The following is a 16,042-nucleotide window of genomic DNA, read 5'->3' as shown; positions in this document are numbered from 1 at the left end:
CCCTTTAAGATGTTAGATGTGTCTCAAGCTGTGAGTCCTAGGTAGTCCTTCTGAGATTAATTACACATCTTTGTAATTATACATAGAAAGTTACTTCAGGGAAACAGTATACGCGTTTTAACTAGAAACAAGGCAGGACTCCAGAAACATAGATGCATCCAGCTCTGCATTTGATACTACAAAATGTTCCACTGATGACAAGTTCAAACTCCTTCTCTAACTGTTATTACAAAGATTCAGTAGTTTATATTTTTTTCAAGTGAAATAATGATAAAAAATAAAAAATGATCTTAATTTCTTGATTTTATTACTACGTAAAGAAGCAAATTTAAGATTTAAATCCATTTCTGAAGGCAAAAGAAACTGCAGTCTTTCCAGATAACTAGCAAGATAAAGATAAAAAAGTGAATAATGAAAGAAAAAATACATAATTCTGCTACAGCTCATGATGTGAAACTGAAGAGTCAAACAACCCATTTATTAAGTGACACTGTATTTAGTCTCTCAAGCTCTTAAAATGCCACTCTGCATGTTGGAGTACTATGATTGTGAGAAAGATTTCATGAGAACTATCATTGTAAATAACTAATACTGGGTGTGGGTATTTGTTCTTCTATTGGAGATTCCTTCTGTGACATTTACATTTTGTGGAAGTCTTTATTGTTAGAAAATCTCAAAAAGTATTAATGATGATTAGAACTAACAATAACTGGTGTGTCAGCTTGTTTGAGTTCAGGACTGTATAAACACAAAGGATAGTCTGTTTTCTTTTTCCCATAATTTTAGCATGTTTCATGGGTTGTTCAGTGTGTCCCCTCCCCAACAGCAGTTTCTCATGTTTGTATCACCAGTCCCTTTTTTCTGCGTCAGACTTTGGATCTATAATAATTTCTAGCTCATATGTCTATAAATGATACAGTGGATTACCCCAGGGTGTTCTATAACAAGGGTGTAATTTGATCAATATTTCCTCTGGTAGCAGAGCCACTTTAAGTTTCTCCTTAAACTTATTTGGCTAAAAAAAAATAGTCCAGTGAAAAACTCCAGTTGTTTTCAACATGACTCAGTACCTGAATATGGTTTGCTGTGTGGCCACACGAGCAGTTATCTTGGTTAGTTGTGTATTTTGTTTTATGCTTTTGTACGCTATAGCAATTTCTAGCTCTACCACTTCTGGCAGCTTGTTTCTGCTTTGTCTTTTCCCCTTTGGTGGAGTAAATTCACTTGTTTTTTGGGGGTGCATACTAAGTCAGACGAGAAAACTCAATACTATTTTTTTTTTTAATTACGTTATTTTTCAGCTGGATCTGTTATTTGACCTGGCTTCTTTTACAGCCTGCAAATAGATGTTGTAACAAAACTAAAAGCAGTATAGAAGCAGAAATAGATATTTGGGATGAAGAGCTGCATATGCTTGTCTTGCCTTCAGAAAAGATATGTGCCATCATTGGCTGCTGAGTTTGAAAGCCAAACCCCTTATCTACCTGAACAATTAATTGTTCATTAGAAAAGCTGTTAAATTCTGCTGTAAGAGGAAAATAATTGTCTAAAATATCTTTCCTCTCTCTACTACTTGTAATATATTAGATATTTTTTAATGCTCAAAACAACGAACCACTTAAGTGACTTACGAAGTCAACTGATGAGCCCTGTAAATGGTAACATGATTGCAGTGAAAAAGTCAGTTTTATAGAAGCAAAAATTTCTGAAAAGAATCCACCCAAAAATGTAAAATTCTTTTGATTTAAGTGAGTGATAAGGATACATATACCATTATAATCAGGCAATTTGCATTCCAATTTAAGTGAACTTTAGATGTTTGGAACAAAGAACAGATCAGATCATCTGCTCTCAGTCACTGTGTAGCATCTTTTGGAAACTTAAATTCAGTTAACATTGTGGTTTCAGAGTGCACTGTGTTCAATGTCTGAGCTTCCATGAATATTTGATATAAAAGTGTTTTGAAGCTTCTCTAAAGACGCTTCTGTTCAGTTTATCTGAAGATACCATATGCAAAAATAAAAACAGTATTTCTTCCATTTACTCTGTTTTAATAAACTATAAGGAACATTTTTATTTCTTTTGGTACCATTTGGTGCAATTCCCATTGATAGGCATTTATATGCGGCTGAAATAACTGCATTCTCTCAGTATGGAGAAACCAACTACAGAGTTAAAAATTTGACATGTCTGTTCTTTCATCAGACTCTATCTTCAGCAGGAGTTTTTTTCCATGAATAATCTGAAGAGCAGAATTACACCCTAATACATTATAAACTCCTTCTGTCCCTGCCTTTGGCGCCAAATAAATTGTGATAAGATTGTCACAGAACTGCCAGTTTATTTTTAAAATCATTGGTCTCTAAGTAGCAGTAAATAGAGACTAATCAAGATGGAAATTTTTAATCATCTTTTCATCTTTCAGTAGATTAAGCAAATATATCCATACTAAACTTGATTATTATCCTGAAATATTTAATTTATGGAGCACACATGACTGCATATTGAAATTGGGCCAAATATTGCAGTAATTGGTGAATAATCCTATATTTTCTTGTTTGTGAAAGCTTCTCTAGAGACTATAAATCCTGTTTAGCTTATTTAATCACTATGCAGTTGTCTTTTAGAAACCTAGGAATTTCTAAATTATAACTACTGTGTATATGCAAATATTCACACTTGTACTGGAATATTCAAGTCGAGAATTGCATAAACTGAACAAGTGAGGTGAACTTTTTGTACTTGTGGTTTACATGTAGAAGTAAATCATTTTTTTGTGCAAATGAATCTACCGAAAAAAATTACTGAGCTCCTAAAATGTTTAGAAGCTTTTTAACTGTTATGTGCAAATATAACTTTACAAAATAATATTTTAATATATCTTTTAAACTATTATGTGTAAAATTTACACTACAATGAATGATTAAAGGGTTGAAAGGTTTTTGAAAACCTGATTTGTATAGTGAACTTTGCTGTAGTTATATTTGCTGAAGTTAACATGCTCATACTACTATTACCTGCCTTTATGTCTTTGTCTTCTCCATCAGCTAGAAGAAATGTTTGGCAGAACTGTCATCTATAGCTGAAGGTGTGATGCTTTGAATTTAATGATTTAGATGTGGATTAAAGAGGATAGAGATCAGATTGGAGTATTTCACACTTGTATAAAGCTTCATCTGAGAGTCCTCAAGGACTGTTCCCCCCCCACCACCCCTTTTTTAAATGTCAGTCTCATTTCTACAAATCATAAGAGCAGTATAAGTTTGTTTAGCTGACATTGATCCAAGTAGATCTCAGTCACAGACTTGTCAAAGCCAAGGAATGACCCTGCTATTATCTCTTAAAAAAAAAAAAATCCAGCAGAATCCTCTGCCTTCAATTTACAGTTCAAGGTCATCAGGTGTGCTCCATTGGATCAATGGGAACAGTTTACAATTAATAAGGAAATATCATCACTACTTATGCTTATACTTTTTCATGGTAATATAATTTTGTAGTACTGTATGTTTTCCTGAAAGCTGAATGAAATGTTAACTCTAAACATATCAATCTAAACAAATTAAATGGCTAACCTCTACCAAAAAAAAAAAAAAAAAAAAAAAAAAAAAAAAAAAAAAAGTACTTCATTTTAGTTATATGGCATCTTATTTCCTACAGGTATTTTGGAACTAAAGTATCTTGCCTCATAAAATGTTTTTTCTTCTGGCATTTTCTGTGTTGAGACTCAGTTAAGTCAATAGGACTGTTCATGTGGCTACATCTGCCCAGATGTGATTATGCTTGTAAAGTTTTTTAGAAGTAGTAGCAGATTAGTTAAAAAGAGAAGCTAAAAAAATCCAAACCCCTAAGTGAAAGTGTCTAACTTGTCTTGTCAAAACCTCTGCATTTAGGGAGTTTCTCAGGCCCCAGTCAGGAGATAAACAGCGATGGCTGCTGCAGAGCTCTTGCTGCATACTTTGTTTCTCTCCATATCACTACGGGTTCTATAGAAAATAGAAGTGTGTTTTAGAACATCTTTTTCTGAAGAGACATTCCAGGTCATATAGCAAACCTTTAGTTTGCCAAGAGTGTGCAGAACTTGTAAGTGGCAGCTCTTCCTGTCATCAGGAGAGATCATTTGTTCTTGGTTTTGCACACAGCCAGATATGCGCCTTATGGTGCTGAATCTTTCTCTCTTTCGACACATCAGAGCCTGGTGGTGAAAAGTGCTATTTTAGAGTGTAAGTGCTTATTTCCAGGCAACAAGGAAGCTGCCAACTAGGGAGCTGCAAGAGACAAGTTTAGAGATAAAAGTCCTTGTCTTATATCTAAGATAACTTCAATACTGCAGTGTTTAAAGGGCATTTAACATTGTGTAAAAGTCCTTAGCATTACTTGAGACTGTATCTCTAAAAGTATCTATTCTGAGGCTGCAGTTACAGCTGGAGTGTCAGTAAGAAGACTGGCAGCACATCCTTCTTGTTAGTTACTAAACAGAGAAAAACAAACATACTGACTTCAGGAAACATAAATCATCTCAGTAGGTCAAGATGAAAAATTAACATTTGTGCTATTTTATTTAAAAATAGAATGCTTAGACTCATGCAAGTGAGTATTTTGTATTCACAGAATCACAGAATCAGTAAGGTTGGAAGGGACCTCTGGAGATCATCTAGTCCAACTTCCCAAGGATTTCCTGGTGCTGGTTCCACTGGGGCTTGAACCCAGGACCTTCAGTGTGTAAAACAGATCAGTTTCTCTTTGTCATCTGTACTGCCTACTACTGTCTACTACTGCCTCTAGTAGTCTGTATGCAGTTGCTAATGGTATTGTGTTTTGCTCTATTACTGTGAGCAAACGTAAATAAAATGCTGAAGTAAGGGGGCTGTTACATACTCTGGACTTTTTGCCTAGGCCACTTATTCATGCCTGAACATGGAATTCTAAGCATAATTTTAGGATGGGAAGGTAAAACTAGGAGTCAGATACATAGAGAAAGATATAAGTGATATGCTAAGAAAAGGATCTTTTTTGTGGCCTTTTGAAGAGGGATGAATGATGCATTTGCTAGAGCCCAAGAAAAAGGTGTTTCAGTAATTTAGTTACAAACTGCAACAAGTTGAGTTAAAAATTTTATCTAAAATCTATCCTGTATGTACAGGAGAAAACATATGTTAGAGACATATGGTACCTAAATGTAGCCTGGATGTGAGGACATAGAATGAAGTGCAGGTTGAAGGTTATCTCCAAGATGCAGATTTGAGCGACATTTATTATGTACTCAGGGCTTTATCTAGTTGTGTCTTCAAAACTTCCAACCCTTCTGGACAACCTGTTCCACTACCTGCCTGACTTCATGGCTAAAAAGTTTTTCCCTATATCCTGTCTGAACATGGCTTGTTACAGCTTATGCCAGTTGTCTGTCGCCCTCCTACCATGCACCACTGTGAAGAGCCTGACTCTGTCTTCTTGATAACCTACCACTAGGTACTGAGGCACTGGTATTAGATCCCCTGAAGCCTTCTCTTTCCAGGTTAAACAAGCCCAGCTCCCTCAGCCTGTACTTCAGGCCATGACCAGCTTGGAGGCCCTCTGCTGAACTCACTTCAGTTTATCAGTGTCTTTCCTGGACTGGAGCAGCCAAAACTGAATGTAGTATCCAGATGCAGTCTAACAAACTTTTTCTTCAATATACTGGCTGTTTGCATGTTAATACAGGTCAGGACACTATTGGGCATCTTTGCTGCAGACCATGCTGCTGGCTGACGTCTAGCTTGCTGTCTACTGAAAGCTCCACATTCTTTTCAGCAGAGCTGCTTGCCAGCCAGTCAGTATCTAGCCTGTATTATTATAAGGGTTATTATTCATTCCCAGATGCAGATTGTGATATTTGTCCTTATTGAATTTTCTAAAATTTTTGTCAGCTCATTCCTCCAGCCTGTCTAGGTTCCTCTGAATGGCAGCCCTACCATCAAGTATGTTGATTAACCCTCTCCCCCACCCAAATTTGGTGTCATCTGCAAATTGATGACAGTGCACTTTGTCAGCTCCTCCAGGTCACTGTTGAAGGCCCCAGTAATACATATCTAGTCATTTTTTTATATAAGGCAATCAGGCTGATCAACCATAATTTACCTTTGGTAAGTCCATGCTGATATGTTCCCAAGTTACCACCGCCTTCTTGTGCCCAGAGGTTTATTTGAGGAGGACTCACTCCATGATTTTTCTAGAGTCTGAAGTGAGGCTGAGCAGTGGTGGTTATCTAGACTGACCTTTTGCTACCTTGGCCTTTTTCTATTCATCAGTAATCTGTCCTAATTTCCATGACCTTTTAAAGACTCTAGGGATTAGGTTACAAAATCACTGATCAGTTCTTTCGACCATTTTAGATGCTGCTTGTTGGGTACCATGGACTTGTACAGGTGAAGTCCTCTCAAGCATTTCTGAAGGTATCAACTGTTTCCATAGAGAACCATACCTAGCAGTTACACATATTTCTAGATCCCTGCACATGCTGTTCCTTGCATTGAGAGTTGATTGATATTTTCCATTTTTAGCAGTTCTATTTCCTGTCCAGATATGATGCCAAATAACCGTTCAGGTCAGTGCAATGTTTGTTTAGATAAAATTCACTTCAATTATGTTGTTTCCTCAATGGAATCTTGCTGTAATCTGATGGCTGTAATCAGAAAATCATCTGTAGTAATGGTCCTGGCAGCTGATGATTATGTTGGAAGAACATAATTTTTAGATACAAGTAACTCCCTGATTATCTTTTGTTTACAGTGCTGTTGATAATAGCAGCAGGTGACTCTGAAATTATTGAAGACAATGGACATTCACAACTATTTCTAAATTGGATAAGAAAATTCATAAAACAAGACATGCCTTCCCCGTCTTGGTGCTCATTGTTTAAAAAAAATGATTCTGTAGAATAAAATATCATATTATAAAGCTAGAAGTATCATTAAGCGTATAATGAATACATATTAAGTTATCATACTAATCATATTTTAAACATCACATTATTTTAGAAATTCATCATTCTTGTCCCCTAAGCATAGAAATTAAAGACAAACATTGACTTCAAGCTAAGTAAAAAATAACAATTTGTATCGTATTTTAGAATAAAACAAAGCCAGTGATACATAATAATGCTTTCAAACAAAAACTATTTTACTTGCAAGTCAGAGCCAGAGGTATATTTTTCATTATGTTATTATGAAAATGTGCCTTGAACTTAATTAGGCCTAAGAAACTTGAAGTGTTTTAAACATGAATGATATCTATTCTAGTTAGAATATGTATATTCTATTTTTGACTTCTATTTTTTGTCATAATTCATAAATTTGGTTTAATTTATAAATTATGAATGCACTTTAGCTTCCCAATCTTTTGCTAATATTGTTTTAGAATATTTTAAGACATGCAAAGAGCACTAAAGTAAATTCCATGAATGAATCCATGTATAGAAAAAATAATGATTTGTATATGAGAGATCATTTTGTCCATTTTTAGATCTTTCTGTTGCTGCATTCAAAATATTGACAAAGTTTCCTGACAAAGACCACTCAGATGTTTTGGTTTTCCTGCTGCATATCTAGGCATCTTTTCTTCCTAACTTCTTGATGAGTATGACAGAGTTTGTAGCTCTAGAGGTTATGTAAGGCTATCAGGCTGGCAAGTTGGAGCTGGAGTTTATTCAGTGTGAAGAGGTTTCGGTTATTAGATGGCACCAGGTAGCCCCATTGGTACTGCTGTTCTCTAGCAGTGGATCTTTTTGACTTAACACTTGATGATTGAGAAGAGCATTGCATTGGCCAGCAATGGGTCTTATTTGGGCTCTGGTATTCATTTGTGCCATGGTACTCTCAGATACAATTACATTTGCTTACTGAGAGCAAGTGTCAGTAAGCTCCATTATGCTCCAGTAATAGCTTATATTAGTCCAGTTGAGAGCTCTGTCCAGTAAACAGAGAGAAGTGTTCCCACGGATGGTGCTGATCCTTGCAGTAAACATGTTGAACAGTACTTCTTTATAGCTAAGACTTATGTTGATTGTGCAAGAGCTTTTCCTCTGCTCTACCAAAATGGTTTTCAGATGGAAGGTGTAAGCTGGCAGTAAAGCAGAGCACTGTGCATGTGGACTTTCAATTATTCCTTCCTGTGGATATTATGCTGTAGTAATCTATCCTGAATTACAATTCCACATATCACCTAACCTGCCTAAGGACTCTTTGAACTCTTTGGACAAGTATGCTTCCTTTGAACTTGTGATACTTTAAAAATTACTATTTCATCTTGCTCTTTTTTTTCAGTACAATTCGCATCATGTTCTGGTATTTATTGCATTTGGTCTATTTCCTGGCACTGAGTATGTTTTGACTTCTCAGGGGAATTCAGTATAACAGCCCATAAATGCTAAATATGAGATGATGTGGTGCTGTGGTTTACTACAGCTTACCTCTGGTGATTGTTAGTTCCCTCCATGAGCATGTTCAGCTCACTTAAGTTGCCAGAAAACTTACCCAATCAAAAACCTACAAAGTTTTCTTCCAGGTTAGTGACATTTTTCATCACCTCATGAAAGCATCTGGCAAAAGTCAGAGGGCTGCACAATTGTGGGGCAGAGGAGAGAGGATAAGGGAGCAAGCTTTCTCCTGTCCTGGGTCACTACATCATAACATTCATTTAGCTGTTGATGGAATCTCAGCATCAGCTTGCATAGAGTTGAAATCAAAAGCCGCTTTGAGCCCGATTTGGGCTTAAATTTGGCCTGAAAGCTGGACCTGGTAGCACCTTAAGTGAATAATGAAGACTTGGCTCTAGATTATCTTTTCTGGTGCAGCTTTGTAAAACATAAAAATCTTCACTGATAATTAATTTAATTTAATTATTTTTTTCTCTTTTTAAAAGTTTTCACAACCCGTTAGGATAATAATCCTTGGTATCTTTTTGTTCTCTGTCTCTTTTCTCCAGTCGAGGTCTCCTGCCCTGCAGGACATTTTGTGAGGCAGCAAAAGAAGGGTGTGAACCAGTCTTGGGGATGGTAAATGCTTCTTGGCCAGAATTCCTCAAGTGCTCTCAATTCCAAAACAAAACTGAAAATGACACCACCACAAGGGTATGCTTCTCACCACACCAAGAGAAAGGAAAGCAAAGTATGTTTCTATTCTTAACTATTATGCGATGTTCATGAGTTATTTAATAATGCATTTATTTTGTTCTGTAGGATAAACTCTGGGATGAAATTTATGAATTCTAGTTCTGTTATTAAGTAACTTCAGATTACCATGATAAAGATAAAACCTAGTTGTCATGTTTTGCTATGCTTTAATTGTTTAGGCTGAATTTTTCTCAGACTTGTATTGATTTGAGGCTGTCTTTTATTTTGCATCAGAAAACCTCATCTGTTTCAGAGAAAGAAGGTAGGGATAGGAGTATACTCGGTAAAATAAAGTTCTGCTGACTTTTTCTTTGCTAAACTCTGGTGATCACAAGATTACTGCTTTGGAGCAGCACAGGCCAAATTTCAAATGCATCTCCTTTGTCCTTGCTATAAAAATGAACTCAAAGCTGATCAAATTGTAAACCTGTCAAAAAACATGGTTTACATACATGCACTAGTGGCTGATTAGAGTTCTGTGAGGGAAAGTCTCCAGAAGCCTCTTTAAATATAAAGTATTAGTGTTAAATATGCAGTGTAAAGTATTTCCATCTCCTCAGAGTCATTGCTGTGTTCTGTGGATCCAAATCTAGCTGAAATCAGACCTGAAAGCAGGAAGCCTCACTCTTTTTTTTCTCAGTGACCCCATTACTAGAGTTCTCTTGCTAGCATCTGTGTTTATCTACTGCTGGCCCAGTCAGAGGATGATGCTTTACTGCTAATATGCATCATCCTTTGAGCCTAAGTGTCAGAGAGCTTATATAGTAAGTCTGAAGATTCTAACTGTGTTAATGACTTTTGGGTGATAATAAACAAGAAGAGATGATATCCTGAAGATTATTGTTCGGTTTTTGTTTAACAAAACAAACAAGTTATACATACAAAGTTACCTTAAAATATTAACGAGGTTGTAAAAGGTATCTTCACATGTTAGGTAATGCTACAATTAAGAATGTACAGCCTTGGTTGTCTCCTCGCATTTTCTGAATATGCATAATGATACAGCCTTTGATTACGTAATCAAGTCCTTTTTTTTAGGAGGGATTCGCTCTGTATATTATGGCATGTATTGAGGGATCATGAAGTGAAAGAGGCTGTTGTTCATACCTGCCCTCACCTTTGGGAAAATTCATAATGACTGTGGCAGGGAAATACACAGTGAAGGATTGTGTCTTGTTGAAGACAGTTGAATGCCTTCCAGGAAAATCCACAAGCTATCCACAAGTCTCCTGCAGAGTTCTTAAGAGATTCTGGGCAAGCTGCTGTAATGAAAGCCACTGGGAGCTATGTTTTGATTATATGAAGTAAATACACACTACATATGCTAAAAAAATTAGGCCTCATGGGCCTCTCCAAATAGGAACTGTAACTAAGTAGCTATAAAGATGCATAATTTTTTTGCTTCAGTTTCCCATGTGTAAAATGGGAATAAAACCATCCTTTTACCTCACAAAGATGTTGTAAAGATAAATGCATTGATGCCTTTGATATTGTAGTGGTGAACACCCTAGAAATTAGGAATATAGTCACAGCAGGTGAAATAACAAATGAGGTAAGATTTTATACAGTCAATATATAAATATGGTAAGGGGTTGTATACTGAGCAATCAGAGTAAAGGAAAGGAATGACTAGCATATCATTAATTGAACATGTTCATACTTGGCACAGAATGAAGTACAGTTCTGAAGAAAGAAAAGAACAGGATATTAGATACCTAGGGTTCATTCATGTGTGGTACATAAACTGAACAGAAAGTAAGATATAAATGTACCTGTTAACTTTTGACAAATGATGGTTGGCTAAAGTGTTCAAAAGCCCTACCAAGTCTTGATGGCTGATTTTATAGATCAAGTCAGAAGAGAATGCTGGCTTCTGAAGCTTGCAAGTTCTAGAATCTCTTCTGGCTAAAGTGATAGATTTAATATTACATAATACTAGAGAAGAGTCTGTTAGAATAGTGCCTGATTGATTATTCTTCCATAATCTGTACAGCAGGATTTATATCTATCTGATAGTAAATTGCATGAATTACAGAGAAGTACATAGTGGAAGCTTATTGTTTCTCACCAGGGGAAAATATCTTGAGCTGGTTTTGAGATTAACTACTCCTACCTGACAGACTGCAGAGACCTATGCCACTTTTTTGCAGTTCTGATATTCTGTTGTTTAAAACAAATGACATCTTAAATTAATTTGATAATAACATTAGCTATTGTTCTGATACTTAATATGAATAGCTTATATGTGGAGGAAATGATAGACTATAGGAAATATTTTGATTTTTTTTAGAATAATGTTTCTCATATATTCCTTTTTGACTGAAAAAGGTAAGAGTCAAGGTTGCCCAGGTTGCTTCTCCTGCAAAAAGAAGTTAATGTTGGAGTTGGATATTTGTTTTTGCAATTTGTATATTTAAAATAATTTATTTTGCTGAACATAGCAGAATCAAACAGCAGGAGCTGGTTCACTGTTCCAATCCCTTTTTACCTAGTTCTCAGCCTAAAGCAGTCTTTAGGCTTTTCTCGGGATTAGATTCCTGGAAATTCCGAGGGTTATGTCGTTGGCAATATATGCTGCTTATGCCTCAACTTTGCGGTTTCTCTTGGAGACTAGTACCTCCAGGCTGCATGCAGTGAAACCCTCCCTGCCTGCATATGACTTGTATATACTTTGTTTTGTATGAGGATGCGTTTCTGCTGTGGAGGGTTAGCCATTCCTTATATTTATTAATAATAAGGTCTGTCTGCTATAGCTGTTTGTTTCAGCAAAGTACAATGCAGTCCAAAACAAAATTTTCTCTTGATGTTTCTCATCAGGTTGTGACTAAATACTGTGTATCTTCCACATTTTATTAATTAAAAAGTATCATTCCTCCAAAAAACTTTGAACCACATATAACTTTCCAGGCTCTGTTGAAGTGTATGCTCAACTGATTTTCTTGTTAGAATGCAGAGCATGTATCTCAGGGACAATGATCAGCTTTCCTGATATATGTTTATTAGTTAGAATTGGGATTATCCTAGTGGATATATGCTTGTTGATGTGTTCCTGTTGATATTTATATCTTTGCCTAGATTTTTCTTCCACTGGCAGTCTGAATCACTAAAGTACTTTACCACTATGGAGATATGGCAGACATGCCTGATGTGGCCATAGACGTACTGGTAAAGCTGAGCTGCGTGCCACTACACTAAAATCATCCTGGCATAAGAAATGAGTTACAGAGATAAAAGTGCAAGTCTGTAGGCAGGGTTACATTGGTTAGGCTGATGCCCTTTCATACACGTTGCCTAACTATGCTAGAAGGAGTAAAACTCATGAAAGCCCAGATACCTCACACACAGCCAAATTTACCGAAAGAAGGAATGGAGATGGAATAAATGAGTCTTTCCTCTTGGTCCTTCTCTACTGTCAGCTGGGAGGTAAAGTTGCCTTTTAATATGGCAGCTTTCTAACTTAGTGGAAGAGCCATGAACATTTATACCTACAATATTGAGACACAAATAATACAACACCTGAATGCTGAAAAGCAATAATTTCGAGATTCTCTGTAACATTTTCTAGAAAAAGTAGACATCAGAGCTTTTAAAGATAAAAAAACACTAATATAAGAGACCATCTTTTTAAGTAATGCTGATATTTAGTTATGAGCATGGCAAAGGAGGGGACAGCTTCGGAATATGTAATGAACTGCTGATACTGCTGTTCAGTAAAAAGTGAAAGGGAAAATGCCACTGAAAATGGAATAACATAGCACAGTCTCATGTACTACTAAGCTCATAAAAAATTTATTTATATTCTGAGAAGTGCCTTTCTGAATCTTTGTTTTTTCATCTCTCAGTGTTTTACAGCGGATAACCAATAGCTAAGAAAATTGGCTACTATGAATTATTAGCTTTAGGAATCTAGTTGTTGAGTTTTGAGAATAAATATTTGAACTAGTTTCACAGATGAGCTGTGAGCATGTAAGGGAGTAAGGGACAAGTGCTGTCGTTGATTCATTCATTCATTCCATATTAATTCAATAATGCGTTCTTGCGGGAAAAAAAAATCAGAAGCATTCCTGGGGCTGCTATGCATCTCCCTGCTGACAGAAATATTTCAGCTTTGTTTTTCTTTCTTTTAACCGTCCCTGTGATTCTCTGTTATTTTAGTTGCTTTGATCAGCCAATAGCTGATGCTGTTAAGCAGTGGAGAAAAAAATAGTAGCTTGAATGACAAGTAAAACAACACAATAAGCTGACTTACATTGATATGGAGTTCTCAGAGAGGCACTACAATCATTTTTAATAAATCTGTATTGTAAAACACTTTCAAAAATAGCAGTGAATATTGATGTTTCTGCACTTTTTACAATGAAATCTATGCAAGAGTCTGGAACTGGCAAGCAGTGTTCACTTTTGCATCATACTGCAACGACTATGAAATTGAAAGTAACACACAGAACTTTTTTATTCTGCAGTACAGAAAAAGTTGCTGAACTTTTTACCCACTGGTTATTGCAGCAGTTTTTTCAAATGGATGCAGTCTTTTAGCTATTTTTTTCTGATTAGAAAAGTTACAATGATTGTTGAGTGGGAGAACCAGTACTGATTCCCTGGATAATCTCCCTTCTTGGCAAAAACATAGAAATTAAGTGTTGTATGTGTTGATTTATGCCCTGCAATGTTCGGGGGAGTGAAAGGGCTAAATGTATGAATAATTGGAGTGAGCCCTTTAATCTGTTTGAGGATGACACCACAGGAGCTCTTAGCCCATTTTAATCTGTATAAGATGCATTTACTTGGAGTCCCACATTAACATGTCTAAAAAAGATTTTTTTTTAATGCACACTACTTTAAGGTACTGTAAAAACAAATAGCTAACAGATGCATGAATGCCACAACTATAAATTTCAGCAGTAGAATTTATTTCTTCTCCATGATAACAGCATTCCCTTTACCCACATTTAACTTTGAGTTTTGCAGTAACTCAGCTGAACAGTTCACATTTTCTTCTAGTGGCTCTCATCACATACTACCTTGTCCTGTGTAAGATGCCATACTGCAAATAATACAGAAAAGACTCAAGAGAATGAATGCAAGGCATACAGGAAAATGACTATTTTTTCCTAACTAAACATATGGTGAACTATTGCAGAGCCTTTATTTGTTCTTAGCAGAAAACACTGATAAAAATTGTTCTGACATTTCTTTCATGGTGCCAGGTTTATCTTCTAGAACCTTCCACACTGGTATGCATTCAGAGAATGAACAGCTTTGAACAGAAACTCTGAAGCAGTATCTGTGTGTAGAGGGGTATCTTTTTTTCTATAGACATTGAGAGGCTAGTTATGTACATCCAATACAGAATTTAATCAAGAAAAATCTTTTTAAATCAGGAAAATATTGGCTTTCTTTTGTGCCCTTGCATTCATTTAATGCAGTGAAAAGAGGGCAGAGGTGATCTGTGTATATGAAATACTGACACTGATCAGTTGCAAAAATAGCAGTAGCAAAATGATTTTTTAGGGAGACGAAATATTTTTCAGGATTGTGGTGTGTCAAATGAGGAAACATTCACAGTCGAAGAAACTGTTTCTGTCATGCGCTCGTTCGTTATTTCCATAGAATCAGTAAACATTATATTTAATTATGTCCTTTGATTTCTTTTTTTTACTCACTCTCTGCCTCCCTCAGCATGCCTTCCTACTCTTTACCTCTTTATTTTCCAACTTGAAGGCCTTTCCCATGTGGCCTTTTTAGGTCACTTCACTGGAATGGAGTAGAGAGGACTTTGTGTTCTCCCACAGAGTTTTGCATCCTAAAGAAACAGAGAAATGGACAGTTTCTCGTGAGGCAGGAGTTGCCAGCTCCTGTAATTCTGTGATCCTAGCACCAAATCTGTCTATAGTTGGCAGCTACAGGATGCATATACTATACTCCAAGGTACATGGGATATAGGGAGCAGATGATGAAAATCTGTAGCAAGAGAATACAGGGATCCTTCTGGGTCCCACTGTGCTACTGTGAACATAAGAATGACTGTATTAAGTCAGACCAAAAGTCCATCTAGCTTGAATGCTGTCTTCAGAAGCTGCCAAAATCAGATGCCCAGAGAAGAATAGAAGAACAAGACAAAAATATATGGTAATACTTTTTCAAAATTCTCCCCCAGTTTCCATCACTTTGAGATTCAATAAATTATCTGCACTTTGTGACCCACTATAGATTTTTCTTCTATTAATTTGTTCGTTTGTTTCACAAATCTATGTATGTTTTAGCATCTGTAGTATTGTGTTGCAACATTTCATAGCTTATCTATGGATTTTATGAAGAATACTGCCTTTGGCTTATTCTGAAGGCAATTTTGTTTGATCGCTTGTAGTTCTTGCATAGGAATAGAGAGTCAAGATTGTTTCCTTTTCATTTTGGAAAAAAAAGATCAGCAGTTTTCCTGATCATTTTCATAGATATGCAGTGCTTTATCAATTGCTATACAATGCAACCAGAATTCATACTTGAGAGTTGTAAAGTAATGTTTTTCTTTTCAGTCTGTGCTATCTGTAGCTTTCCAGAGATCTGAAGGCATAATCCTCTACAGACAGCATTCCAGTAATGCAGCTGGGAAGTACAGCACATAAATGATCTTGTCACTTCAGAGACACTTTTGATGATAGTGCACCAAGTACTGGTAAAATAAAATACTTTTTGCCACCAGTGGTGTTTGCTCAGTGGTTTTGGAAGTTTTCCAGACTGTAAATCTTCCTCTCAAAGGCCTGAAACAAACACTAGCAAATTGCTTTTCTATCAGCCACAATTGTTTCCCTTTTCTTTGGCTTCCTTTAACATTCTGTCTTCCTTAAGAGTTCAGATGCATGTATTTTTGCACACTGATGTTAATAAATGTGTGAATTA

The 16,042-nt window shown here is 36.1% G+C and overlaps 1 protein-coding gene across 7 annotated transcripts in view; it reads left to right on the top strand.

Annotated features, from left to right (window-relative positions):
- Nucleotides 1-16,042, top strand: part of CORIN (corin, serine peptidase) — a 151,820-nt gene that overhangs the window by 65,025 nt on the left and 70,753 nt on the right. For all 7 annotated transcript variants that reach the window (XM_062575517.1, XM_062575519.1, XM_062575522.1 and 4 more), the window contains exon 5: nt 8,959-9,140. In XM_062575517.1, coding sequence (XP_062431501.1) covers nt 8,959-9,140 — 182 coding nt within the window. The remainder of the gene's footprint in view (nt 1-8,958; nt 9,141-16,042) is intronic.

This window comes from Rhea pennata, chromosome 4, assembly GCF_028389875.1.
Source record: "Rhea pennata isolate bPtePen1 chromosome 4, bPtePen1.pri, whole genome shotgun sequence".
NCBI lineage: Eukaryota > Metazoa > Chordata > Aves > Rheiformes > Rheidae > Rhea > Rhea pennata.
The sequence above is the reverse complement of the archived record's forward strand: the minus strand, read 5'-3'. Positions and strand labels throughout refer to the sequence as shown.